Source organism: Choloepus didactylus, chromosome 6 (assembly GCF_015220235.1).
Source record: "Choloepus didactylus isolate mChoDid1 chromosome 6, mChoDid1.pri, whole genome shotgun sequence".
Taxonomy (NCBI): Eukaryota; Metazoa; Chordata; class Mammalia; order Pilosa; family Megalonychidae; genus Choloepus; species Choloepus didactylus.
The window spans coordinates 15,128,032-15,155,934 of record NC_051312.1 but is presented as its reverse complement, the minus strand read 5'-3'; the positions used below and the strand labels follow the sequence as shown (position 1 = coordinate 15,155,934).

Below are 27,903 nucleotides of genomic sequence, written 5' to 3'. Positions count from 1 at the left end.
TGAGGGTGGAGTTGCTGTTTGAGGTGAAGGGAAATTTCTAGTAATGGATGGTGGGAAAGAGCATTACAACATTCTAAAGGTGATTAATCCCACTAATGGAAGGCAAGGGAGGGGGTGGAATGGGAAGATTTAGGCTGTATATACGTTTCCACAACTGAAAAAAAATACATTCTAAATAGATGATTGAATGCCAAGGATGAACTTGGATGGAATTGGAGGATAGAGGACAGGTGGCTCAAAGAGACACAGTTGAGACATAAGGCAAAGGAAATATATAATGTAAGCTTTGTATCATTGTTGAATCTTTTGTACTTCTTAGCCGCATGCTCTGAACCTTGATTGTCAGAATGCCTTCATCAATCCCACTGGAACCAAAAGCATTGCTCATTCTGTAAGAGACCACCTCTAGTCAAAATTCTGTGCACATTCCTGAGCAGTATTTAAAAGAACAAACTGTGCTTCCTGGCACTGAGAGGCTTATATCTTATAGAGAAGCAACTACTGGAAAATTTACCACATTTAAAATGTATAACCCAGCACAGACCTCACCAAATCTCTCAGAAGGAGATGAGAAGCAACTCTTACTTGAGGCTTGAAAAGGGCTAGTTCCAAGGCCCTGCAAATTGAGATGAGTGGAATATGGAAGTCTGGAGCCCTGCAGTGGGAAAAAGTTAGTCATAGTTAAACGGAGCGTCACCAGAGCTTGGGCTAGACACAACAGTTCTTGCAGAAATTACATGTACTTACCATATGTGATAGGTTTGATTATATAACCCAAGGAAAGATAGATTCTTAATCTTAATCCAAGTTCCCATGGGCTTAAATTTATTTGTAAATAGGACCTTTGAAAGATGTTATTTTTAGTTGAAGTGTGGCCCCACTGAGTCAGGGTGAGCCTTAATCCCTGTTACTGGAGTGCTTTATCAGCAGAAGAAGTATGGACCCAGTCAGTAAGAGAAAGCCATAGAGAGAAATCAGAAGCTGAATCAGTGGAAACTGGAAGAGTAGACACAAGGAGAGAGAGATCACCACGTGGCAGAAGAAAGAGGTGCCGGCCCAGGAACTTCAAGGATTTGTGCAAGCCAACATCAGAACCCTACAGTCTCCAGGGAAAAAGCCTGGTCTTGCCAATGCCATGATTTTGGACTTCCAGCCTCTGCATTGTGAGATAATGAATTCTGTTGTCCAACCAACCAGTGTGTGGCATTTGTCATAGCTGTGTGGCAAACTAAGATTCATAGTAAAGGAGACATGCCAATTTAGTTTCTACCTCAACTGGAGGCAGTTGATTGAGTTGAAGAACAGTTACCTTCTTTAAAGTCAGACAAAGTCAGTTATAAATCCCAACTCACACACTTGATTGTTCCAAGACTTCAGATGATTCACTTATATTTTCTGAGTTTCAGTTTCCTTAACTGTGATTTAGGGACATAGGAGAACAACCTTTACTTATTGAATGAATCAAAATTAAGAAAATGGAAAGAATATTTAAAACTGAAAAATGAAAACTAAAAATGAAACAAATAAGACTTTATGGATAAATTATGAATTTGCATGCAAAGGAGAGAGAAGTAACAGCAATGTGTATTGTTCTAAATGTTTCCTGAATTAGTATTGACTGTATCTTAAACTTGCCTTTGTAAAGTATTTTTCTTTCTGTGGATTTCAGGATCTAAGAAAATGGCAAGTTGAGCTTCTGAGAAGAAAATAATCTTATTTTCAAAAATCTTTATGGAAGTAAAATATACCTATAGAAAAATAAACCAATCCTATGTTTACAGCTGAAGGTATTCTCGTGAAGTAAACACACCCATGAAAATAGCATTCAAGTCAAGAAACTGAATGCAAACAGCATATAGAAGCATTTCTTATACATCCTTCCAATCACTGAGCAACTCTGAAGTGTCACTACTGTTCTAACTGCTATTTCCATGGAATGATTTTGCCTGTCGTTTTGAACTTTAATCTATAGGAACCACACAGTACGTAATCTTTGTGTCTGGCTTATGTGTTTTCCTGAACATTATGCTTGTGAGCTTCATTCACATTTTGTGTATAATTTTAGTTAATTATAATTTCTGTATGGTATTCTATTGTGAATATACAACAATGTATTAATCCATTCAGCTATGATGAGCATTTGGGAAGTATATATTTTTGGTTATCACAAATAGGGACATTCTTGTACATATATTTGGGGGGAAAAATATCAGTTGATATATATTTCTAGTAATAGATCTGCTGTCTCATAGTAAGTGTGATGCTTTGGAGATTTTATGGACCCAGAAAAGATCATGTTCTTAAAGTAATGCATTCTGGTGGGTGTAGACATATTGTGGGTGGGACCGTTTGATTTAGGTTATTTCAGTTGAAGCATATGCCCTAGGTGGGTCTTAATCCTCTTACTGGAGTCCTTACAAAGATGAAATTCAGAGAAGCACACAGAGAAACTGAGAGAGAAGCATCCAGAAGCTGAAAGCAGTGAAACCTGGGAGAGAAGGACCAGCAAACACTGGCCAATGCTTTGCCATGTGACGGAGGGACTCCCAGATTGCCAGTAGCCAGGCTTTGAGCAGAAAGCGTCACCTATTGATGCCTTGATTTGGATTTTTTCATAGCCTCAGAACTGTAAACTTGTAAGTTAATAAATCCCCATTGTAAAAGCCAACCCATTTCTGGTAAATTGCATTCCATCAGCTTTAGCAAACTAAAACAGTCAGAATACATTCAGCTCTAGTATATCTAGTATATCAGCTCTAGTATATTACTAAAATGTTACATTTTACTAAATGTTTTCCAATGTGCCACTAACAATTCAATTTACCCTCCAAACAGTAGCATTTGGGAATATCAGCTGCTCCCATATCCTTGTCAATATTTGCTGTTATCTGTCATTTTCACTTAAGTCATTCTGGCAGGTATATGGTAATATTGTACTGTGGTTTACTTTGAGTTCTCCTAATAACTTAATGATGTAGTTTTTTTTATATATTTTCTTGACTATTTGGATAGTTTAATGAAATGCTTTGAGACTTAAAACTCTCTTGTGCATTTCTATATTAGATTGTCTTTTTCTCCATGAATTGTTGGATTCATTATATGTAATGGAAATAAGGTCTTTGTCAGATATCTATATTTCAAATATCTGCTCCCATTTGATGAGTTGCCTTTTTATTTTCTTAATTTTGTCTTTTGAAGCTAATCATAATATATTCAAACTAGTTTTTTTTCATATTTGCCAAGGCATAGTTGTGTCCTGTTTAGGAATTTTTATCTACTTAGGGTCACTAGAATGTTCCCCTACATTTTACCTAAAAATATTACTCTATTTGTTACACACAAAATGAATTTCAGAGAGATTTGATTAATGAAAATGTAAAAGTAAAACATTTGTTCTTTTATAAGAGAATACATAAGACTCCCCAATGTATAAGAAATAAAAAATAGAAATTTTCAAGAAACTCACAAAACCACAAGGTTAGGAATGGATTACTGAACTACATTAAAATTTATATCTTTAAATATAAAATACATAATCAAAAGTAATAGTCAGGGAGGATCTAAGATGTCAGCATAGAGAGGAGTGGAAGCTAGTTAGCCCCGCTGCAACAACTAAAAAAACCAGAAACAACTAGTAAATAATCCAGAATAACTGCGGGGGACAAATGTGACAGTCCATTCATCATACACCAACCTGAACTGAGAGGAATGCCCAAGATCATAGCAAAAAAATCTGTAAGTAAAAACTGCAGATCCAAGCCGGGGGACCCCCTCTCCCCCACAGCCTGAGCTGGAAAGCCTCCTGGTGCTAGAGAGGAGCTCTCTCCCAGCAAGCAAATATAGCTCAGCTGAGCTCCAACTGGGGTTTTAATTAGCGAGTGTGAACAGCTCACTATGAGCTACGAATCCCCAACAAGCAGACAGAGGCTTTTGGTGACGACTAACCTTGGAGAGCCGGAGGGTTGCCATGGACTAGCCCTGAAGAGGACTTTCTCTTCCTTTTCGGCTCAGTGGAGAAAGCCTCAGCCATTTTCAGTTCCCAGTGCTCTGACCCAGACAAGGGTGGAGAATGCACAGGCAGAGAGAGACCATTGAAATGCTAATGACCTCCCCCTAGGGGGTCTATCTTCTCTAAGAGGAAAGGGGTGGGGCCCAGCTCTACTACCTGCCTTCCATTCAGAACCAGAGCCCAGAGCCTGGGGGAAAATAGCCACAGGCCACACCTCCTTACACCAGTCTGGAATTACAGGCTGACAGGCACTACCTACTGGGCAGAAAAGCACAGTGACCTGAGGCATCACAGGGTGTACCATTTTTCTAAGACACACTCTCAGGGAAACCAGATACTGAATATTTCTTCCTTCTGGGGCCTGAGCCTGTTCTGGTCTGGGAAAACCTGATTGGGGTAACCAAGGAAACCAAGCCTAGACAACAGAAAATTACAACCTACCCTAAGAAAAATGAAGTTGTGGCCCAGTCAAAGGAACAAACTTACACTTCAACTGAGATACAGGAATTGAAACAACTAATAATAAGTTGATCCAAAAAGTTTAGAGAAGATATGGCAGAAGAGCTGAACTGTATAATGAAAACACCAGGTGTACATAAGGTAGAAATTGAAAGTTCAAAAAACCAAGTGGCAGAATCTAAGGAAATGAAAACTACAACACAAGAGATGAAAGACACAACAGAAACATAAAACAGTAGATCTCAAGAGGAAGAAGAAAACACCCAGGAACTGGAGAACAAGGCAACTGAAAGCCTACACACAAAAGAACAGATAGTTGAAAGAATGGAGAAATACAAGCAACATCTCTGGGAACTTAAGGGACAAAACAAAAAGCAAGAATGTACGTGTCATTGGTTTCCCAGAAGGAGAAGAGAAGGGAAAAGGGTAAGAAGTAATAAGGGAGGAAATAAAGATAATTTCCCATCTCTTATGAAAGGCATAAAATTACAGATCCAAGAAGTGAAGCGTACCCCAAACAGAATAGATCTGAATAGACCTATGCCAAGACACTTAATAATCAGATTATCAAACATCAAAGACAAAGAGAGAATCCTGAAAGCAGCAAGAAAAAAGCAATCTATCACATACAAAGTATGCTTGATAAGACCATGTGCGGATTTCTCAATAGAAACCACGGAGGTAAGAAGGAACTGGGATGATGTATTTAAGACACTGAAAGAGAAAAACCACCAACCAAGAATCCTATATCCAGCAAAACTATCCTTCAAATATGAGAGAGAGCTTAAAATATTCTCTCACAAACAGATAATGACAGAGTTTGTGAACAGGATACCTGCTCTACAGGAAACACTAAAGGACACACTGCAGTCAGAAAGGAAAAGACAGGAGTGAGAGGTCTGGAAAACAATTTTGGGAGATAGTAGCACAGCAATTTAAGTACACTGAACAAAGATGACTGCGAATATGGTTGAAAGAGGAAGGCTGGTACCATGTGGAATACCCGAACAAAAGATGAACAATAAAGACTGGGACTGTGTAACTCAGGGAAACCTAGGGTGTTCAATGACTGTAATAAAAGGTACAAATATGTTTTTATATGAGGTAGAACAAATGCATGTCAACATTGCAAGGTGTTAAAAATAGGGTGGGTTTGGGGGGAAAATACAATCAATGCAAACTAGAGACTATAATTAACAGGAAAACAAAAATAATACTCAAACCATATAATGGGCAACATATTTGTAATACATACATCCAAAAATTAATGATTTTTTCCAAAATGTATGCACATTTCTTACAACTCAATAAAAACAGATACTCCATAGAATAGATAGACAATTGCAGAAAAGGATCCTAATAGCCCAATAAACATAAATAAATATTCAACATCACTGGTAATTAATGAAATGAAATTGAAACATCAGTGAGCTACCATATTATCCCCATTATATTGATGTAATTTAGGAGAGTTATCTTTCTGTCTAGTGAATAAATTCACTATATATTTATGTATGCATATATATAAATGCACACAAAAACTTCACATAGATATCCATTGCATCACCATCTTTAATTGCTATAGAAAGTATTCTAATTGTACATAAGAAGGGGCATGTATAGTAAATAGTGTCATATGCATACGATGGACTACTATATAGCAATTAAAATAAGTGAACTAGATCTACATGAATCGACACTGACAAAGTTCAACAGTATAACAGTGAGTGAAAAAGCACATTTTAAAAGGACATAAAGAATAAGATTATGTGTATATAAAATTGTAAAATAAAAAACCAATACCCTGTAATGTTTATACATATACAGATGGTAGATTTTTATATGGATGGTAAGGATTCAAACAAAACTCAAAATAATGATTATCTTTGAATTAAGAAGAAAGAAAAATGGATGGAGGCTCTACAAAGGTTTGTTTATTTTTGTTATAGAAAGTAATGAATCCAATTCAGTGAAAAGTTAACTTTGATGACTCTGGATATTAGTTAGAGAAGTATTTGTTACGGTACCATATATACATACTTTGCTACCAAACAAATAATAATAAAGACAAAACTGCCACAGAGCAAGGAAAAAGGAGTTTACTTTATCCCAAAATCTCACGTCACCAGCTTGGATCTTCTCCCCACCCAGGGGTCTTGCAAATCCCCTTCCCAGACTCAAGCACAGAATCACTGCCAAGCTCTAACAGAATATGAAAAAACAAAGATAAGCTGTGCCTGCCTGGTTGTCTTCAGGTATGCTCAGGTTTCAAGTAGCAAACTGTCCTTGTTTATGGCTTAATGCTTGCCTATCTTACATAGTTTGTCCTCCTAGGGAAGGGATCATTACTCTGTGCTTCTTCATTTCAAACTTTTAACTAAGGGTAGTAGAGATAAGTTAAGGCATATGATACCATCAGTAGCTAATCAAAAATCTACATGGCTCAGAAATAGAGATATTTTAACAGCTTTCTGAACTCCTCTGAGGGTATTTATTCCACAGTGTTTCTGCTTTCACTTGATCCTTTTATTTAAACTGAAACGCCTTTGAATTACAATATTTGTGTCAATTAATTCTAGTCATATTCTTTAAGTTCCCTTATCAAAAAAGATAACTCCAAACCTTAGAGTTTAGTTTCCTAGCTGCTAAAATAAATACCATACAATGGGTTGGCTTAACAAGAGGACTTTACTGGCTCACAGTTTCAGAGGCTAGAATGCTTACTGCCCCCTGCGGTCAGTATCTTCTGGCTGGCTGGCAATTTGGAGGGTTCTTTGACTTTTCTGATGTCTTCCCCTGTCTCCTCCATGTTCCTTTGACTTCCAACTTCTGGCTGCTCCCCATGGTTTCTTTCTCTGACTTTCATTCTGCTTATAAAAGACTCTGGTAATCTGGAGCAAACACCAACCTGATTTAGTTGCTCCGCACCATACCTGAAGTAACATCTTGAAGAGATCCAAACTGAGGTACACAATTCAATCCACCACATCTTCTTTTTCTTTGAAGAGAGTACCTTTCTGTGACGTGAGAGTAATTGCTCTTTTATCTCATCTCAAACCCAACATTAAGTGTAGCATGAATATAACCAACATTTAATGAACTATAATGAGTGGTACTAAGCATTTCTTCTAATCCTTACACCTCACAAAGATCTAGGTGTTATCTGTATTTTCTTTTAAAAAAAACATGGTCAAAATACATAGTGGTCAAAATAGCATAGTACTGGCATAAAGATAGATATATTGACCAATGAAATTGAATTGAGAGCTGAGAAATAGACCCTCACATCTATGGCCAATTGATATTTGACAAGGCTGTCGTGTCTACTCAACTGGGACAGAACAGTCTCTTCAACAAATGGTGCTGGGAGAACTGGATATCCCTATGCAAAAGAATGCAAGAGGATCCCTATCTAGCGTAAAGATTTAATATAAAGATTAAATCTTTAATATAAAGATTAACTCAAAATGGATCAAAGACATAAACATAATATCCAGGACCATGAAACTCCTCAAAGAACATGTTGGGAAGCATCTTCAAGATCTTGTGTTAGGCAATGGTTTCTTTGACTTTACACTGAAAGAACAAGCAACAAAAGAAAAAATAGATAAATGGGACCTCCGCAAAATTAACAACTTTTGTGCTTCAAAGTAATTTGTCAAGAAAGTGAAAAAGCAGCCTTCTTGATGGGAGAAAATATTTGGAAACCACATATTTCAATAAGGGTTTAATTTTCAGAACATATAAAGAAAATCTGCATTAAAAAAGACAAATCCTACCCAGTTAAGAACTAGGTAAAAGTCTTGAATAGGCATCTTTCCAAAGAGGAAGTACAAATGGGTAAAAAGTATATAAAAGATGCTCAAAGTCACTAGCTATTAGGGAAATGCAAATCAAAATCACAATGAGATATCATTTCTCACCTACTAGGATAGCCACTGTTAAAAAACAGCAGAAAATGGCAAGTGCTGAAGAGGGTGTGGAGAAATAGGAACATCCATTCACTGCTGGTAAGAATGTAAAATGGTGCAGCTGCTTAGGAAGGCAGTTTGATGGTTTCTCAGGAAGCTGAGCATAGATTGCCATATGATCTGGCAATCCTACTACTGGGCATATACACAGAAGAACTGAAAGGGACTCAAACAGACTTTTGCACACCAATGTTCATAGTGGCATCACTCACAATTGCCAAAAGACAGAATCAACCCAAGTGTCCATCTACTGATGAATGGATAAACAAACTGTGGTGTATACATATAATGGAATATTATTCAGCTGTAAGAAGGAATGGTCCTGATGCATGTGACGATATGGATGAAACTTGAGGACTTTATGTTGAGTGCAATAAGCCAGACACAAAAGGACAAATATTGTATGATCTCACTGTTATGAACTGATTATAATAAGCAAGTTCATAGAGGTAGAATCTAGAATGTAAGTTACCAGGAGATAGATTGTGGTTAGAGAATGAGGATTTGATGCTTAACTTTATAGAATTTCAATTTAGGCTGATGGTAAAGGTTTGGAGAGGATAGTGCTGATGGTAACACACTATTGTGAGTGTAATCAACAGCACCGAAATATATAGGTTAATGTGGTTAAAAGAGGGATTGTTAGGATGTATAAATTACTAGAATAAAAAGTAAAAGGTAAGTCATGGGGCTGGACAGCACAGTGAATCCTATGTTGATGATGGACTACAGTTAACAGTACAAGTATACGAATGTTCTTTCATGTGTTATAACAAATAAATGATACTAATACAAGGTTGTAACAATAGAGTGTTATGTAGGGAAAATACACCTAATGAAAATAATGGATGATATATAGAACTTTTTAAATAATCTTGTAAAATGTTAACTACTCTTAGAAAATAGTATAACTGTTTAAAAAGTGCTATTATTAATAGTAACAAATATTCCATACCAATGCAGGGTATTGGTGGTTGGGTGGGGTACAGGAATCCCCTATTTTATGCATGATTGCTTTGTAAACTCACAACTTCTCTAACACAAAAAAATATATTTGAGTAGACAATGGATGAAATTTTTCAGAAATTATGACACACATAAAGCTTTAGATTCTGGAAGTAAAATGTGAGGGAGGGAAGGAGGAAGGAAGGGAAGGAGGGGGCAAGGAGGAAGAGATGAAAGAGACAGACAGAGAGAATCTACATTTAGATATGGTGAAGTAAACATGAAGCATAAAAAGGCAATAAAATATTTTGAAGACAGCAAGAATATATGAAAATGGGAATAAGCACAAGGAATTTCTCAATCTCATTACTCATAAAGGAAAGTAAATTAAAACCACAGTTAAGTGCTATTCATACCCCTAGAGTGACTAAAATTTAAGAACAAGGCAAAATACTGGCAACAGCAAGGGTTAGTGAAGAAGTGTAGCATTTAGAACGTTCTTGCAAATCAAACAGAAATGCAATATGGTACAAAATAATTGGAAAATAATTTGGCAATTTATTGTAAGTTAAATGTACATTTTCCTTATGATATAGCAATCTAATTGCAGGTGTTTATTCAAGAAACATGAAAATATTTATCTGTATATAAACACAAAGACTCAGACATTAATATTCATCTCAGTTTTATATATAACAGCCTCAAACAGCTCAAATATCCATCAACTGGTAAAGGGATAAACAAACTATGACATGCCCCTACTATGAAATACTATTTAACAATAGATAGGAACAAACTACTAAAGATGAACAAACATAGAAAAATTTAAAAACTAAATTTTTTAAATTTAAAAATCAAACACATAGAATATACAATATGACAGCATTGGTATGACTTTCAATAATTTTTAAAATTAACCTATAGGATAAACATGGAAACAGCTGTGTCCAGAAGTTGGGGTGAAGGGTTGACTGTAAAGGGATACAACTGAATTTTCTGACATGTTGTAAATATTTTACATAGTGTTTAGCACGATGGTAAAGTGGGTGAATTCTTTTTCCAGATCTCACTGAGTTGTACACTTAAAATGTGTTCATTTTATTTTATATAACGTACACATCAATAAAACTGACTTAAAATGAAGCTAAAATAAAAATAGATAAACTAATCAGATCTCTCAAAAAGACATTCAGAAAGGAAGAAAGTGTACTAAGGATGGTTTGACATGCAAGAAGGAATATGAGAAAACAATTACAGACCCAGGAAAAAACTAAACATTAAATACATAAAATAAAAAATTGACTAATTTGGCAGAAAAAGTAAAACATAATATAAAATATTGCATAATTCTAAGATGAAAAATAGGTGGAAAGAAGTTGAACTGAGAGTGATATGCTATTTACTATTTTTAACAGCAGCTTGAAATATTGACTAACTTTAGATTTTCAGATAAGTAAACGTATCAAAATTCTATAGTTGGCCACCTTCTAATAAAATAGGAGGACATAATTACTGATACAGAACAGCACGAAATAGAATAGAAAACATTCAATCAAACTAAAATACAACAAAGGAGAGAGGAAATGAAATGTTTAAATGGAAAGTGAAAATACTACATGTAAAAATCTGTATAGTCAGCTCAAGTAGCACTTTAAAAGAAATTTGTACCTATCTTCAAATGAATATATTAGAAAGGGAGAAATGGTAAAAATTAATTATATCTTTTTCAAGAAGTTAGTGAAGGAGCAGCAAATTAAAGCAAAAAATAAGGGAGGAGAAAACAAAATAAGAAAAGGGGGAAGTGTTAGGAATGAAGGAAAAAAGTATTATGAAAAATCATGCAAATATTTAAAAGATAATATTTTGAATTGGTTTTGACAACAAAAATTTAAATTTAGACAAAGTACCAAGTATCTTAAATAGTAAAACTTATCACATTGACACAGTAAGAAATGGACACATCAATATTCCTAAAAATCTTTAAACTATTTAACCTTCCGTAAAGAAATCCCAAACACAGAAATCTTCACTAGCACATTCTAAGAAACATTAAAATAGAAGCCATGCCACATTTGCACAAACTTTTCTGCAGAATGTATGCAGGTAATGCATCCCAGTTTATTTTTTGAGTCAAGCATAACTTTCATAACAAAATATGAAAAGGGCAGTATCACACAAGAGAATTACATATCAGTACAACTAATGAACATGATTCAAATACCCCCCCCCCAAAAAAAAGATAAACCAATCCTAAGAATTACTTTTAAAAACTCGTTCTGCAATGAAATATTATTTGGTGATAAGAAGAAATGAGCTCTCAAGCTATTAAAAGACATGAAGGAAACTAAAATACATATTGTTAAGGGAAAGAAGCCAGACTGAAAAGACTAAATACTGTATGATTCCAACTACATGATTTTCTGGCAAAGACAAAACTATAGAGACAACAAAAAGAGCAGAGGTTGCAAGGAGATCTCAAGGGGAGGGAGAGAGGGATGGAAACATGGAGCAGGGTATTTTGGGGGCAGTGAAACTATTCTGTTTGATACTGTAATGATGGATACATGCCATTTTGCATTTGTCAAAACCTGGAGAACTGTACAACACAAAGAGAGAACCCTGATGTAAATGATAGATTGTAGTCAATAGAGAATCAATTGTAACAAATGTACCACACTAATGTAAGATGTTAGCAACAGAGAAACTGTGTGTTGGGGTTGGGTAGATGTTATATGAATTCTCTGAACTCTCTGCTCAATTTCTCTGCAAGTCTACAACTGTTCAAAAAATAAAGTCTATGAATTAAAAAATAAATCAAACCAATGTGGATAATCACTTAGCCCAATGCCTGGCACACAGTAGGTGCTCAATAAATAGTGAGAAACAAATATATCATGAGCAGTTCCACTTCAAATATGGCACAGTAGGCTCCTAAAACACTGTCTGTTTCACAGATAGGAACTATAAACTCTGGGAAAATACCAAACAAAGGGGGAGGGAATTTCTGGAGAATGAACAAAAAACATTGGATTTTTGAGGAAAGTCAAGCCTTGAAAGAAAATATTGATGTCGAGTGCATTGCCTATTTTTATAGCTTAGCCCTGGGCTGACTGTAGTCCAGGCATGTTGCATAATGGCTAAAAACCTGAAAGAAAACCCAACATCTTTCCAACCTATTCAAATCGAGAAGATGCTGGGATTTCATTCTAGGAAGATAATACTGTAAGGACCCCTCTGTGATACACTTGTTCAACAAATGGATGCTATTGGAGATGAAGCTAGTGTGAGAGAGGTTGCTTGGGACCAATCTAAATAGAGTTTTAAACACCAGGCTGAAAAAGTTGATATTTATTCTCTTGGCAATCAAAAGCTATTAAAAATTCATTTCCGGTGATTACCTCATAGTAAGCCATTCTTTTGCATGAATATATATGATATATTTTGAACCTGGGGGCTAAAATGTATTTGAATTATTCAGGGGTGAATTGATAAGAGTCAGGGTAAAGGTGAAAGCAGGAGGAACAGAAATCAAAGAAAAGGGGGAAATGAGAAATGAGAAACCTAGTTGCTTCAATTTCAAGAAAAACATAGACAAGGAAGAAATCAAGAATGACGCAAATATCCTCATTTGTGGGCAGCTAAGGATGCAGATGGACAAAGGCACTGCCAGATCCGTCCTTCCCCCATGTTCCGAAAGATATCGGTTTTCTTGCACTTGACTTTCTCTACAGCCCCTTTGTTCAGAGCATGAGGAATCATCAAAGATGAAGGTATAAGGCATACTTTTGTATTATTATCCACTCAAAATGGATTAAAGACCTAAATATAAGAACTAAAACTATAAAACTCCTGGAAGAAAACATAGGGAATCATCTTTAGGAATTTGTATTAGGCAATGGTTTCTTAGATTTTATACCCAAAGCACAAGCAACAAAAGAAAAATAGACCTCATCAAAATTTACTACGAAAAAAAAAACTTTTGTGCATTAAAGGACTTTATCATGAAAGTAAAATGACAACCTACACAACAGGAGAAAATATTTGGTAACCACATATCTGTTAAGAGTTTAATACCCAGAATATATCAAGAAACACTTCAACTCAACAACAGTAAGACAAACAATCCAATTTAAAAATGGGCAAAAGACTTGAATAGACATTTCTCCAAACAGGATATATAAATGGTCAAAAAGCATATGAAAAGATGCGCAATATCATTAGCTATTAGGGAAGTTCAAATCAAAGCCACAAAGAGATACCAGTTCACAACTACTACAACGGCTACTATTTAAAAACAGAAAATTATAAATGTTGGAGAGGATGTAGAGAAATAACACTTATTCCTCGCTGGTGGTAATGCAAAATGGTGTAGCCGCTGTGGAAGACATTTTGGTGGTCCCTCAGAAAAGCTAAGTACAGAAATTTCCATTTGACCCAGCAATTCCACTTTTAGGTATATAACCAAAAGAATTGAAAGCATGGACTCAAACAGGTATTTGCACACTGATTAGCTTTTGCCTGCTTATTTGTTTTGTTGAAGTTGTGACTGTTGACTTACTCTGTATTTAAAGGAAAAGTAGCAAAATGCGTTTACAAATCATATGTAATCAAATAGAGATTTTATTCTGAAATAAATTAGTTTTATTGTCCCTGAGATTTAATCCTAGGGCACTTGCCCACAAACACTGCACTAAATGATTAAAATATATGTGATGAAACATTTGTCCCTACCATAAGAGTCTGAACACCACCCTAAGACGGTTAACTCCTGTTAGAGATTAAGCAGTAAAAGAAAAAGTTTCTCCTTTGCTTATTATGATCCATGGAATCAACATTCAGCCTAGTTTCTTGGGAATGGTCTATGACTATCTGGCCCGTCTAGTAAATTGTAATTTTCAATTTGGGGCTTTTGCGGAAGCCAATTTTGGCAAACCAAGAGACCCCATATATTCAACGCCAAGAAAAAAATGTGGGTTTTTTTGTTTGTTTGTTTGCTTGTTTTAGTTTTCATTTCATAAAAAGCCTACATTTCAGAAATTCAATAGAGAACTCAAACTTGCTTTCTTGTAATGGTTGGGTTTCACATGTTATCATAAAGATGAATTTTCTTGATGAATCTTTTCTCATTTCTTTCTAGGAAGTCAACAGTTCTTCATATCCAGGTTCTCCACGTGCTTCTGACAGCATGCTGCAGTCATTCTTGCAGCTCCAAGGCAGGAAAAGCACTCTCTAAAAGATATAAAACATATTAGTTCTGCAGACCTCACCAGGTTCAATTTAATGTATCTTTATCTTGATGGCATTTATTCTGAATGTTATACATAGACTTCTTAGTTACTCCAAGATTAGTACAGCGTGTCATTAATCTCTTTAAATTGCCTTTTCTCAGTCTAGTATTCATTCTGCTTTTCTATGACAAAATTTTGGGTAAATCAAAGCTTTAGTCCAGTCCACTGTGATGGTAGGAGAGTGTCTCATGGAATCTTATTCAACAGTACATTTTATAACTTTTAGCAGAAAAAAAGAATTTTAAGGGTACAGATAGGGAAAACTAGAGCATAGAACACATACTGAATCCAGTCACGTGTGCAAATGCCCTTTTACCAAGTCAGGGCAGTTAGAGAGACTCATGGCTATGGCAGAAAGTATTCCTGACTGGAAGGAAGGCAAACCAAATTCTAGCATCCTGAACCAAAGCACAAACTCATGGGGGAATTCTGTGAAAATCATTTCCCACAGCCTAGGGTTATTCATTTGCAAAATGGGAGGACCAAACCAGATGATTTCTCAGGTTCATTGATCTTCCCATGCAGTGAATCCCTAGCTGGTCAGCTGCTCAACGACCATCTGTTCTCCTTATCTAACTGCCTTCCACCATCTAATTACCAGCAACTGACCATTCCTTCTGCCACTCTTGGTGACATAGCTCAACACAGCCCAGAATCTGAGAGGCTCATTGGGGCCGAGTGGCATACTCACCCCGGGGAAGTCAGAGTGAGACTGTTTCCACCAAAGCACAATAGCTAGCCCAGCCAGGAAGAACTCCAGCACAGTAAAAATCAGCATCACAGACAGCAGTCCCTGAAATTCAGGCAGTAAAAACATCAGTGGTGCTTGAGAAAACCCAAACCCCCAGACCTTGTTGGGAGGTGACTGCAGAGATGAAGGCTGCCCAAGCATCATCAGGTGAAGCAAGAACACAATCAAGAAGAGAAAAATGCTCACTCCAAGCCTAGAAATTGTTTCAATTCCTTTCATCATTCGTTCCCTTGAAAGGAAGGGTGATGGTGGTGATGAACAGCAACTAAATCAAGTAACACGCTTTTATACATTTATTTATGCCTTAGATCTCTCAGACATTCTTATTGCATTGTTCGCTCAGTGAGAGAGCAGAGTGATATGGCACCTCCCAGCACTAAGAAGCAACAGCTTCAGTCTAAGCTCCATCTTTACCACTTAGTAGCTGTGTGAGCCTGGGCAAGTCTCTTTTCCTCTCTAGCTTCTGGTTCTTCCATTGCCAAAAGTACATAATATTTCCTTCTCAGAGACTTGTGAGGGTCTGATGAGGTTTTGACTGAGTAGTCCCTTTGTAAATTTGGGTATTGACACCACTTCTATTTATCTAAACCCCTTTTGATGGGTTTCGTTGCCATTTATGGGTGGCAGTAACAGGCAGAAAGAACAATCAAGTTAGCAAGCTGCCACAGTTGCTGAAAACCCAAAATAATTCATAAAAGACAGCAAACCAAGAGTATAAAATCTACTATTTCTTCCCTTCATGCACAATTGACCACCTAGTAGAACAGGGGAGGGAATGTGAAATGGCCCCAAACAAATATAAATTAAAGGTAAAATCCTTTTATTTACAATACAAAATTATCCAGTCATACATTTATACTTTGTCCACTACACAATACCTCCCACCAACTCTTCTCCAGACCTATCCCCCAAGGTGGAGTTGGCAATGCCAAGTGTTTCTTTATACCAATTACTATTAACCTGATTTACACGTACCCTGTCTCAACATGATATCATTAACTTGGGGAGAAACAGCAGGATCTGGCTCCATAAAGAAGAGATGGGCAAGCTTGAACTTGACCCAGACCTTTCAATCTTGCCATCCTCCAACTATGTCCTTAACTTATCCCAAGTTTTTAATTGCAGGGAAGTGAGTACCCCACAGCCTCTTTATTCTTATCTTGTTTTCTCTCAGTGTATTGCTGACGATACACGTGTTTCTAAATGCTCCAACTTTAGACATTTGTTAGCCAAATATCATTGATTTCTTGTATCCAATAAGAAAGGGTTCTCACCCTATTATTATCAGTTAGCACCCTCTATCTTTCTGTATTTCCTATTGCCTTTTAAAAAGTCCAGTTCTGTAAGTTATAACAAACAAACGACAAAGATACTGCCTTCTCTCCTGATTAGTAGCTACCCATCACTGTAATCATCGAGAGGAGCTGCCCACACTTTCAAATCCAGTATTTCCTACCGAGTGCTGGGCCTGATTCTGCTCAGGCCAAGTTAACATCCTACCACACGTACATACACACAGACACAGACACAGACACAGACACACACACACACACACACACACACACACCAGATTTCCTTGATGGCATTTCCTATTCTCTTGGATCTTTCTGCTATTTTTGCTTTCTTAATCCACTATTCCATGTACCAAGGTTTTTGCTGTCATAGACTCATATTTTATGCCCCTAACAACAAAATCATCTTATTAAGAAACTCTACCAACAATAAATTTTAGTTTTTTCCATCATCCATCTTTTTGACATTTACTCTTCAATTCTGCCCTATTGTTATGCAATTCCACAGCATAACCCCTTTATCTTAGCCATGTAGTCCCCTTTCCTTTACATGTCCCTGACCTTCCTCCAAATGCCAAAGCCAGAAGGAAGACAGAAGGTTTCAAAAGAAGGAATAACAAGAAGTCAAGGCTTCCAGAAATCTCATACAATTGAGCATCTTATCTAAAAATACTTACAGTCAGAGTGACATTGGCCAAGTAGCACTCGTAGGCAGCATTAGGGTAAAAAAAATGATATGGGTTTGGTGCATCCTTTTGTTCCAAGTAACACTGTTGTGAGGCAGGTCCCAGGGCAGGCAGGTTGACAGAGAGGAGAATGAGTCCCTCTAGAGCAGATAAAGAACTCAGAATGTTTGCGACCAGGCTGGCCCGAACCTGAACGAGAAATACGGAGTAAAAATGACTCCTCATGAACACAAATATCTCTATTATTGCCAGTGCATTACAATAATTTAATTCCTTTTCTACCTCCCTCAGGAAGGATTGATAATTTATTTCTGTATGCTCAGCAAAGTCTTTAAACCTAGAAAATAAATTTTGGCTGTGCAAATTAGTCAATGAAATGTTTCCCCTAGGCAACACTTTAGTTGGACAGTAGAGAATGCTGTCATCCAAAATCTTTACCCTGGACAACAGCAGGGCCAGATGAAGCTATGCTTGCTGTGCCAATTTGTATGTATTGTGTCCTCCAGAAAAAGCCATGTTCTTTGGTGCAGTCTTGTGGGGGCAGACGTATTGGTGTTTATTAGGTTGGAACATTCGGATTGGGTTGTTTCCATAGAGATGCACCCCACCCAACTGTGGGTGATAACTCTGGTTGGATGGTTTCCATGGAGGTGTGGCCCTGCCCATTCAGCGTGGGCCTTGATTAGTTTACTAGAGCACTGTATAAGCTCAGACAGAAGGAGCAAGCTTGCTACAGCCAAGAGGGACACTTTGAAAAATGCACGGAAGCTGAGAGAGGAGCTGTAGCTGAGACAGACATTTTGAAGATGGCAGTTGGAAGCTGATGCAAACATTTTGGAGAACGCCATTTTGAAACGCAACCTGGGAGCAAGCAGACACCAGCCATGTGCCTTCCCAGCTAACAGAGGTTTTCTGGACACCATTGGCCATCCCCCAGCGAAGGTACCTGATTGTTGATGCATTATCTTGGACACTTTATGGCCTTAAGACTGTAACCTTGTAACCAAATAAACCCCCTTTTATAAAAGCCAATCCATTTCTGGTGTTTTGCATTCCAGCAGCATTAACAAACCAGAACACCTGCAAAATCCCCAAGACAGAGTGACCAAAGTTGTCAGTGGACCAGCTGCAGTTTCTCTTTTCCCTAACACACTCCGAAACCCCACATGGAAGCACTAGCAGCACAGAGGGCACTAGATGAAGCAGTTCACTCCTGCCCACTATCCCTCCAAGAAGGCACACAAACTCATAAAGATGAGTATGGGGACATGGTTATTGGTCTCAGACATTTCCCAAAGTCTGGACAGCCGTATTGTTGGCCACGTCCATGGCCACATCTGGATGGCTATAATCAGGGTTCTAAACTCAGTCCCAGGGATGGCGTGACGTGTGGGAGGCAGAGGGAGGTAGAAGAACGAGTTCTGGACTGCATGCCACAGTGCTGGCTTGGCCTCTGACTCCCTCAGTTCCCACGATCACTCAGTACCTCAGTTTCATTTCCCATTCTGTGCTTCCTTGCTATACGTAGTCAATGAGGAGAATAAATAAACTGATCTCAGAAGTATCTTCTCTTCTATCCCAATGCACAGAAGAAGTGAATCAAGCAAGGGTGAGTCTGAAAACTATAGTTTTATGAGCATCAGGGAACATCCAATGGCCATTAATTGGAGTATAGCCTACATTTTTAGGGACTCAGCAGAAAGAGATTTGGGTTACAGTAGAGGGTAGGCAGAGCACCTTTCCCTTCCAAATCTGATTCCCCCAAATAATGACAAAAATAAACGTACCTGGACCTCCCGATGCCTGGAATATATATTTCTTAGAATAAATTAGGTTTGTCCTGGGACACCACTCTTCTTCAACCTCTAAAAGGGCTGGTAGAAAATATGGTAACTATAGAATTCACTACAGGCTATATGACTCTGGTGAGCAGGAGTCTACCCTTAGCCCTTATCCCATATCTTTTGAGTTTTCTGCCAAATTTGCTGTAGGACTGTTCTCTGGACTAAAATCCCATATGCTTCCTCCTGAAAACCTAGAAACATTACTCTTGTGCTGTGCTATTCAAATATGGTAGCCACTAACCACACGGGGCTACTTATATTTAAAGTAAAATTAAATAAAATTTAAAATTCAGTTCCTCAGTCACCTTAACCATAGTTCAAGTTTTCAATAACCACATGTGGCTCCCACATTGGACAAATGCAAACAGATGTAGTGCATTTCCATCATCACCAGAAAGTTCTATTGGATAGCACTGGTCTAGTGGTTTGGGGTTGAAGTAGGGACTCCAGAGAATTTAATCTCTTAAATTCTGATGAAAGAAAGACAGATATTGAGCACTCCCTGTAAGGAGTAGCAAGGGCTACAAATTGAATCCCTGTGCTACTGCATTACATGACATTCCCACATGGCCCCCACTTGAAGGATACAGGGTAGAAGGAAGACTTAGCAAACTTTTACAGACTACAAAAGCATCTCACAATAACCAAGATTTTCTCTCCCTGCCTCTTCCAATTCTGGTTTTCCTTGGAAAGAGTAAAGGTCAGGTAAAGTTTTTTTCTAGGTAAATATATATGACTAATGCCAACTTCTAGGCAAATACAAATGACTAATGACAACTTCATACTAACAGCCTTTGATTGAATTTTCTCCAGAGATTATGTCTGACACATGGGCTTAAATGGTGAACCCACAACAAATGACTATCACCTCTTCAAAATACTGTCAGCTTCTTCATCATGAAGAACTAAATTCAAAGACAAATTGCTACCAAAAGGGCAATATTAAGGGGCAGAATTTTTCTAGAATAGATTCCTGGCACTTTTCTAGGGTATAAAAATTACCTTGAATGCAAGCTGTAATTTAGGGTGTGGTGATTGGAGTAATGTGCTCTGGGCAGGAGTAGGGAAAATTCCGGCATGTCCCCTGTTCTGGTGTGAATGCATTATGTCCCCCAAAACACCATGTTCTTTAACGCAATCTTGTGGGGGCAGACATATTTAGTCTTGATTAGGTTGGAACCTTTGGAATGGGTTGTTTCCATGGAGAAGTGACCCACCCAACTTAGGTGATAACTCTGATTGGATTATTTTCATGGAGGAATGAACCCGCCCATTCAGCATGAGTCTTAATTAAATCACTGGAGCCCTGTAAGAGTTCAGACAGAAGGAGATCGGTGCTACAGCCAAGAGAGACATTTTGGAGACAGCCATTGAAAGCAGACTTTTGCTGACACTTTGCTCCAAAGAAGCTAAGATAGGACAAAACACCCCAAGAGCAACATTTTGAAGAATGCATAGGAGCTGGGAGAGGAACTGGAACACAACCCAGAATCAGCAGATACCAGCCACATGCCTTCCCAGCTAACAGAGGTTTTCTGGACGCCATTAGCCTTCCTTTGGTAAAGGTATACTTGTGTTAATGCCTTAATTTGGACATTTTCATGGCCTTCAGACTGTAAATTTGTAACCAAGTAAACCCCCTTTACAAAAGCCAATTCATTTTTGGTATTTTGCATAACAGCAGCATTAGCAAACTGGAACAGCTCTTAACTCTGCCAAATACCTGCTCTGACGTTTAGTTTGCACCTCTGCAAAGTGGAGAGATTGGCCTTGAAGTGTTTGCTCTAAGTTTCATTTGGCTCCATCTAACTGAGGGTTATGGTTCTCACACTCACCAAAGATTTAGTTGACTTTTTCTCTGTGATGATTGATAGAGATCCAGAGATGATGAACTGCTCAGAAAATAGAGAAAATATTCAGGTGATTTTCTATGTATAGGTATAACTACAGTCTTATCATCACCACGTTTATGCAAAACTCCCATGAAAATAAAACTTAAAGGACTAAGAAACAATAATGTAATACCCACTTAATACATAGATATGTTCCTTGTGTTCATATAGCATTCAGAAAAGCATGCAGGAATCCAACCCAATTAAAAAAATGAGGACCTTAACAGCTAGGAGAAAAGGGTTTTTGCAAATGACAAAAGAAAGTTTTGGAGTCAGGAGTTATCTAGAGAAGGACATGAGAGCAATGGTATGGAGAAAGAAAATAACAGGAGCAACTAACAAGTATGGGAGAACAGAAAAATAAATTTTAAATTGGTGGCTTTGCAAGCTATAGTTGACGGATAATTGAGAACACAAGAAAGGGTAAGACTGGAGGAAGAAAGCTTTAAGACCATGTTCAGAAAACCAAAGGAGTTTTTATTACACTCTGGAGTATTAGATGTGGGGCAGCTAAGTGACAGAAAATACTCTGACAATGGAAAAATGGGACAAAACAATGAAAAAAAAAGCTGTGGGTCAAGGGGCCCTAGCATTAAGTAACTTAGATCTATATAAATAAATGCTGGGTCTTAAAACAATGGATTAGATGCCTCTCCATTTGTGGGCTGAGATTAAAGACTAATAGAGAATGGAAAGACAAGGAACAAAGTAACTTTATAGTGAAAAAAATCTATCAAACACTACCTTGGCCATGTGATCAAGGCTAACTTCATCATTGACAAACCATTGTCAATGTACCTTTGTGATAAATCGATGAGTTGGCACTTCACCTCTATAGTCTTCCATGCCAAATCCCATCACCCTAATCTAAAAATGAGGAAAACACCAGACAAACCCAAACTGAGGGACGTTCTAAAAAAACCTGGCCAGTGTTCTTCAAAACTATCCAAGTGATCAAAGACAAGTATGATAAACTGTCATAGTCTAGAGGAACCTAAGGGGATGTAACTACTAAGTGTAATGTGATTTTCTTGATGAGATTGTGAAAAGGAAAATAGACATTGAAGTAAAGCTGGTGAAATCTAAATAGAGTGCTGCAGTTAATTCATATAAAAGAAGAAAAATGACCAGATAGAGAAAAAAGTGGGCTTTCAGAGGCATCAGGCAAAGAAACAAGTTTAAGAAAGGCAAAAGATAGTTACTGATTGGTGAGATGCTTATTCAAAAACTATGAAAGAAGATTAATTGCAAGAAAGATTCACCCACAGCAATTTAGAAGAAAGCTGTTCTCAAAAAAAGACCACTATGTCCCCTTCATACCCTAAACCTGTCACTTTTTCAGAGGAATTTCCTGGTTATCACTAAAGCATAGACATCTGCTCAACCTTCCCTGAGTGCCATTAACACAGCAAAAAGCATTTTGAAAATGCTCAGCGCTAAAAGTGCTCCTTTGTCCACGATTCCCAACAACATAAACATGCTTTTCTGCAAGTATGTGGTGAACTTCCTTGTTGCCCATATTACTGTATAAAAAGGTTCTTCCCAAGATTTTCCAACTTCATGGATTTTTGCATAAAACTGGAAAGAAGCCACTAGCCTCATTATAGCTCAAGATTATGAGATGAAAAGTAATATGATCTTCAAAATAAATGGTTGTTTAAGCCATCTAAGAAATATAACTCAAATCAGGCACCCCTACCCTGCCCACCTGCCTCAGCACAGCCTACTCAGTCCTCCCCTATTGACTGCTTGCTCCAGACAGAGAGGAGCATAGCAAAATGACAGGTGAATAGTCTAAGCTATCAGCATCATCCTCCCCCATCCATCCCATCCTGACCTTCTATGAAATCTACTCACACACAGAACTCCTACAAATGGGTAAACAGCCTTCAACAGGATGGAAAACACTGGGGTGAAATTTCGAGAAAAGGGAGCAGATACCAAAATTAGCCCCACGCTCAACACCATCACTCCACACAGGATCTGGAGAGTCTGTTGGAAGAGGAATGGAGATGGAGCATGAATATCAGCATTTTTAAGGACAGGGGTTCTTCACCTCTCCCATGGTACCCATGTATTATCACCAGCTACCAGATCCCAGTAAGGATGATGACACTGTAACCGCTCTGGAGCGAGAACTCGGCAAAGACCTTTAGGAGGTGATGCTAGTCCACCACAGAACACCATTGTATCTGGCCGTATGGTTGGTACTCATCAAACCTCAGGCACCTCTGCCTTTCAGGACCTTTCTGCTCTTGAGGAAAACTGGGATCTCATGGTTAGTAGCTTTCAGTTCCTCCTTTAACCTCATGCTCTCTCGAGCACTGGCAGTGTGGAAGCCTCTTCCCACACACCTCCTCCCCTCCCCAGATCCTTCTGAACATGTCCACATGGAGCCTGGCCCTCTGGTCATCTCCTTGGCCTCCTCAGCCCTCATACCTATTGCTGAGGAACCTCAATCTCTATTGTAGGAGATGAAGTTTTTCTCCCTGACAGCCACCTCAGAGATTCAGAGTTCTAGTAACATTTATCAAGCATTTTTCGACACTTTATGTCACATGTCAACTCACGTTATGGTATATGCGAGGCAAAGTAATCACTCCCACCAGGTTCTGAAGCCTGGTCAGAGCTACTGCTACATCTCAGATCATAAAAGAATAGAGGAAATTCTGGGAATAGGAGCTCTATTTTTTCCTTCCAGTCCTAGATGTGTCCCCTGTCCCCCTCCTCTCTTCACTTGCTTATATAGAGCTTCTTTAATAAATCACAGATGAGAGAAACAAAAGATAAATACCATCTGTGCTCTGAAAAGAGAGAGGAAAAGTGGGGAGGAAATTAATTTTTCCTGTAGTTTTCAGCAAGGGAAAATTCCTTTCAAAAATCAGGAATTATTAAGTGTGCAGTTGGTGAACACATAAAAAAATGTATATAAAATATGTAATTATTTATTGCCATCATTTCTTATAAAAGAAAATAAAGAGAATTACTGCATTGCAAAAGTACAAAAACAGTAACAAAAATCCAACTGCTCATATTCAGGATAGGGGAAATAACATTTTTAATATCTCCTCATGTGGAAAATGGGAATGGTGCAAACAGCTCTCCAGGTGGCTTCCACTGGCCCCCAGAGCAGCCTGGAGTCCCTCTTGCAAAACTGAAGTGGCAGCCCTGAAGTCTTTTCCTTCTGGTCACCCCAAGCCCCAGCCCATTCTGAATTGGACTTACCCCAAGAACTTTGACCTCTGCCTTTAGATATTTCTTCAGGCTATCCTGTCTCTGGTCAATGGGTTTAGGTTTCTCTATTTGGGGGAACTTGATGCCATCTGATGTGAGGACCAGAATAGTCTCACTGGGCATGGGTTGTGATGCCATCATGGTGCTGCCAATGCTAGAAGAGAAAATAAATGAAATTTGACTACATCATTGGACTTAAAAAGTACAGAGCTCCCAGCTTCTGACCTCCCCAAACTGTAATCAAATATTTACCCATTAGTTCAGGGATGGCCTGTGCTTTAGGGGAGGAAACCAGTAGTACAGACTAGTGGAAACCTCAAATCCCTGGTTTCATGAGGATCTTTCCATAACATTCGGCCGAGTCCATCCATTACAGGCATACTTCATTTTATTGCTCTTTGCTTCATTGCACTTCACAGATTTTGTGTTTTTACAAATTGAAGGTTTGTGGCAATTGCATGTCGAGCAAGTCTAGCAGTGCCATTTTTCCAACAGCATGTGCTCACTTTGTGTCTCAGTTTCACATTTTGGTAATTCTTACAATAGTTCCAACTTTTATTATTATCAGATCTGCTATGCTGATCTCTGATCAGTGATCTTTGATGTGACTATTGTAATTTACTTTGGGGCACCAGAAATCATGTCCAAATAAGATGGCAAACAATCAATAAATGTGTGTGGCCTGACTGCTCCATTCACCGGCCATTCCCCCATCTCTTTCTCTCTCCCTTCAGGTCTCCCGAGACAGAACAATACTGAAATTACTCCAGTTAATAACTCTCCTATGTCCTCTAAGTGTTCCAGTGAGAGTCACCCATCTCTCACTTTAAATCAAAAGCTAGAAATGATTAAGCTCGGTGAAGAAGGTATGTTGAAAGCCAAGATAGGCTGAAGGCTAACTAGACCTCTTGCACTACACAGTTAGCCAAGTTGTGAATGCAAAGGAAAAGTTCTTGAAAGAAATTAAAATGCTACTCCAGTGAACACACAAATGATAAGAAAGAGAAAGAGTCTGCTGCTGATATGGGGAAAGTTTAAGTAACCCAGATAGAAGATCAGACCAGCCACAACATTCCCTTAAGCCAAAGCCTAATCCAGAGCAAGGCCCTAATTCTCTTCAATTCTAGGAAGGTTGACAGAGATGAGGAATCTGTGGAAGAAAAAATTTGAAGCTAGCAGAGATTGGTTCATGATGTTTAAGCAAAGAAGCTGTTTCTGTACATTAAAATACAAGGTAAAGCAGCAAGTGCTGATGTAGAAGCTGCAAGTTATTCAGAAGAAAATTGATGAAGTTGATTACACTGTACAGTAGATTTTCAATGTAAATGAAATAGCCTTATATTGAAAGAAGACGCCATCTAGGACTTTCATAACTAGAGCGGAGAAGTCAATGCGTAGCTTTCAAACATGAAAGAACAGGCTGACTTTCTTGACGGGGTCTAATCCAACAAGTGACTTAAAGTTTAGTCGATGCTCATTTACCATACCAAAAATCCTAGGGCGCTTCAGAATTATGCCAAATCTATTCTGCCTGTGCTCTATAAATGGAACAACAAAGCCTGGACAACAGCACATCTATTTACAACATGGTTTACTGTTACTATTTTAAGTCCACTGTTGGGAATTACTGCTCAGAAAAAAATTTCTTTCAAAATATGGCTGCTCATTGACCATGCACCTGATCACCCAAGAACTCTGTTGGAGATACACAATGAGATTCATGTTGTTTTCATGCCTGCTAACACAACATCCATTCTGTAGTCCAGGGATCAAGTAGTAATTTCAAGTTTCAAGTCTTATTATTTAAGAAATAAATTTTTTAAGGCTATAGCTGCCACAGATACTGATTCTTCTGGTGGACCTCGGAAAAGTAAATTGGAAAACTTCTGGAAGGGATTCACCATTCTAGATGTCAATAAGAATATTTGTGATTCATGGGAGAAGGTAAAAATGTCAACATTCATGAATGACTTTGAGGGGTTCAAGACTTCCATGGAGGAAGTAACTTCATATGTGGTGGAAACATCAAGAGAATTAGAATTAGAAGTGGAGTCTGAAGATGGGACTGAATTACTGCAATCTCATGATAAAACCTGAATGGATGAGGAGTTGCTTCTTACAGATGAGCAAAGAAAGTGGTTTCTTGAGATGGAAACTACTCCTAGTGAAGATGCTGTGAACATTGATGACACGAAAACAAAAGATTTAGAACAGTACACAAACTTAGTTGATAAAGCAGCAACAGGGTTTGAGAGGATTGACTCCAAATTTGAAAGAAGTTCCACTGTGGGTTAAATGCTATCTATCAAACAGCATCGCATGTTACAGAGCAATCTTTCATGAAAGGAAGAGTCAATCTATGCAGCAACCTTCACTGCTGTCTTAGTTTTTAAAAATGCCACAGCCACTCCAACCTTCAGCAACCAGCACCCTGATCAGTCAGCAGCTATCAACATCGAGGCAAGACTCTCCAACCAAACACTGCAATTTGCTGAAGACTCAGATGATCATTCACATTCTTTAGCAATAACTTTTCAATTAAGATATGTATATTGTTTTTTTAGCCATAATGCTATTGCACACTTAATAGACTACTGAGTAGTGTAAACATAACTTTTATGTGCACTGGTAAACCGAAAAATTCATGTGACTCACTTTATTATGATATTCACTTTATTACAGTGGTCTGGAACCAAATCCTCAGTGTCTCTGGGATATGCCTCTATAGATAATAAACACATCACAGGAATGCAAAAGCATGAATCTTGAGAGGTCTCAATGTTTACAGGCAAATGTTCACACAGTACTTGCTTTTCAGTACAACCTGTGGCAACCCCCCTTCCCTCAGTCCCCCTTAGAATTGCACTGCCATATATTCAATGAATTTCATTTTCAGCCTACCCCACCAGATCATGAGATGGATCTGTTTTCACTGCACCCTTCTTAGCCCACAGACTGCACAGTTTTTATAATGGCCTGACAACATCTGAAGATCTGAGCACTTTGTTCCCAATAACCATGTGATCTTGGGTAAGTGATTTACCAAGATCAGGCAGTTAGGAAACAGCAGAAGCAGAGTTAAAATCAGATATCACTTCTCTCTACCCATTCTATTTCCAAAACCCTCTAGTGTTTCTTAACTGTTCTTAAAGAGCTTCAAGTCAAATTATCTCTCTAAAGTGGCCATACAAGGGGGTGGTGAGCAAAGAAAAGTCTTGCAGCATTGCCTACCTTTCCCTGTGGCCCAGTCTGTTGGCTCCAACTGAGCTTTCAGAAGTTCCTGGGAGGTTTTAACTCCGGGTTCTCATACGGTCCTGCCAGAATTTCCTACTTGTCTTCATATTCTGAAACACCCCACCCTGCCTGTCCCTAGTCCAGCATTTACGATTACACAGGATGTGATGTGTGCAATACTTTCAGATTGTAGATTTGTGAAATGTGCCCGCACTTCCTTTTTTTCTAAAATCCTAGTGTTTTCAGAAATACCACAAATAGAACTAATTAACAATCGGGAGAATATGAGAGTCACGCA

The 27,903-nt window shown here is 38.1% G+C and overlaps 1 protein-coding gene across 6 annotated transcripts; it reads right to left on the bottom strand.

Annotated features, from left to right (window-relative positions):
- Positions 1-194: 194 nt before the first annotated feature.
- LOC119537687 (membrane-spanning 4-domains subfamily A member 6A-like) lies at positions 195-27,745 on the bottom strand. 6 transcript variants are annotated; one of them, XR_005217454.1, is made up of 8 exons: positions 27,027-27,221; positions 24,363-24,525; positions 22,995-23,129; positions 21,081-21,137; positions 17,393-17,590; positions 15,364-15,465; positions 14,445-14,613; positions 195-655 (listed from the first exon to the last, which is right to left on the bottom strand). XR_005217454.1 is itself a non-coding variant. In XM_037840230.1 (8 exons), exons 3-8 carry the CDS (start codon positions 24,510-24,512, stop codon positions 14,518-14,520), a joined length of 738 nt encoding a protein of 245 aa, XP_037696158.1. In that variant the 5' UTR covers positions 24,513-24,525; positions 27,027-27,093; positions 27,603-27,695; the 3' UTR covers positions 13,508-14,517. The 6 variants fall into 6 exon arrangements, 5 of the variants coding, with proteins under 5 accessions (XP_037696158.1, XP_037696159.1, XP_037696157.1 ...); XM_037840230.1 differs by lacking the exon at positions 195-655 and adding an exon at positions 27,603-27,695 and having other exon boundaries at positions 13,508-14,613; positions 27,027-27,093; XM_037840231.1 differs by lacking the exons at positions 195-655; positions 27,027-27,221 and adding an exon at positions 27,603-27,745 and having other exon boundaries at positions 13,508-14,613.
- Positions 27,746-27,903: the final 158 nt, after the last annotated feature.

Bases quoted from the DNA above. Each gene is read 5' to 3' on its own strand.
- LOC119537687 (XM_037840228.1), bottom strand. From the start codon at position 27,112: ATGTGTTTATTATCTATAGAGGCATATCCCAGAGACACTGAGGATTTG. The intron at 24,526-27,026 runs GTGAGTCACATG...TTTCTCTTCTAG, and splicing joins AAAGTGAATATCATAATAAA to CATTGGCAGCACCATGATGG. The intron at 17,591-21,080 runs GTGAGTGTGAGA...TTTCTCGTTCAG, and splicing joins AAAAGTCAACTAAATCTTTG to GTTCGGGCCAGCCTGGTCGC.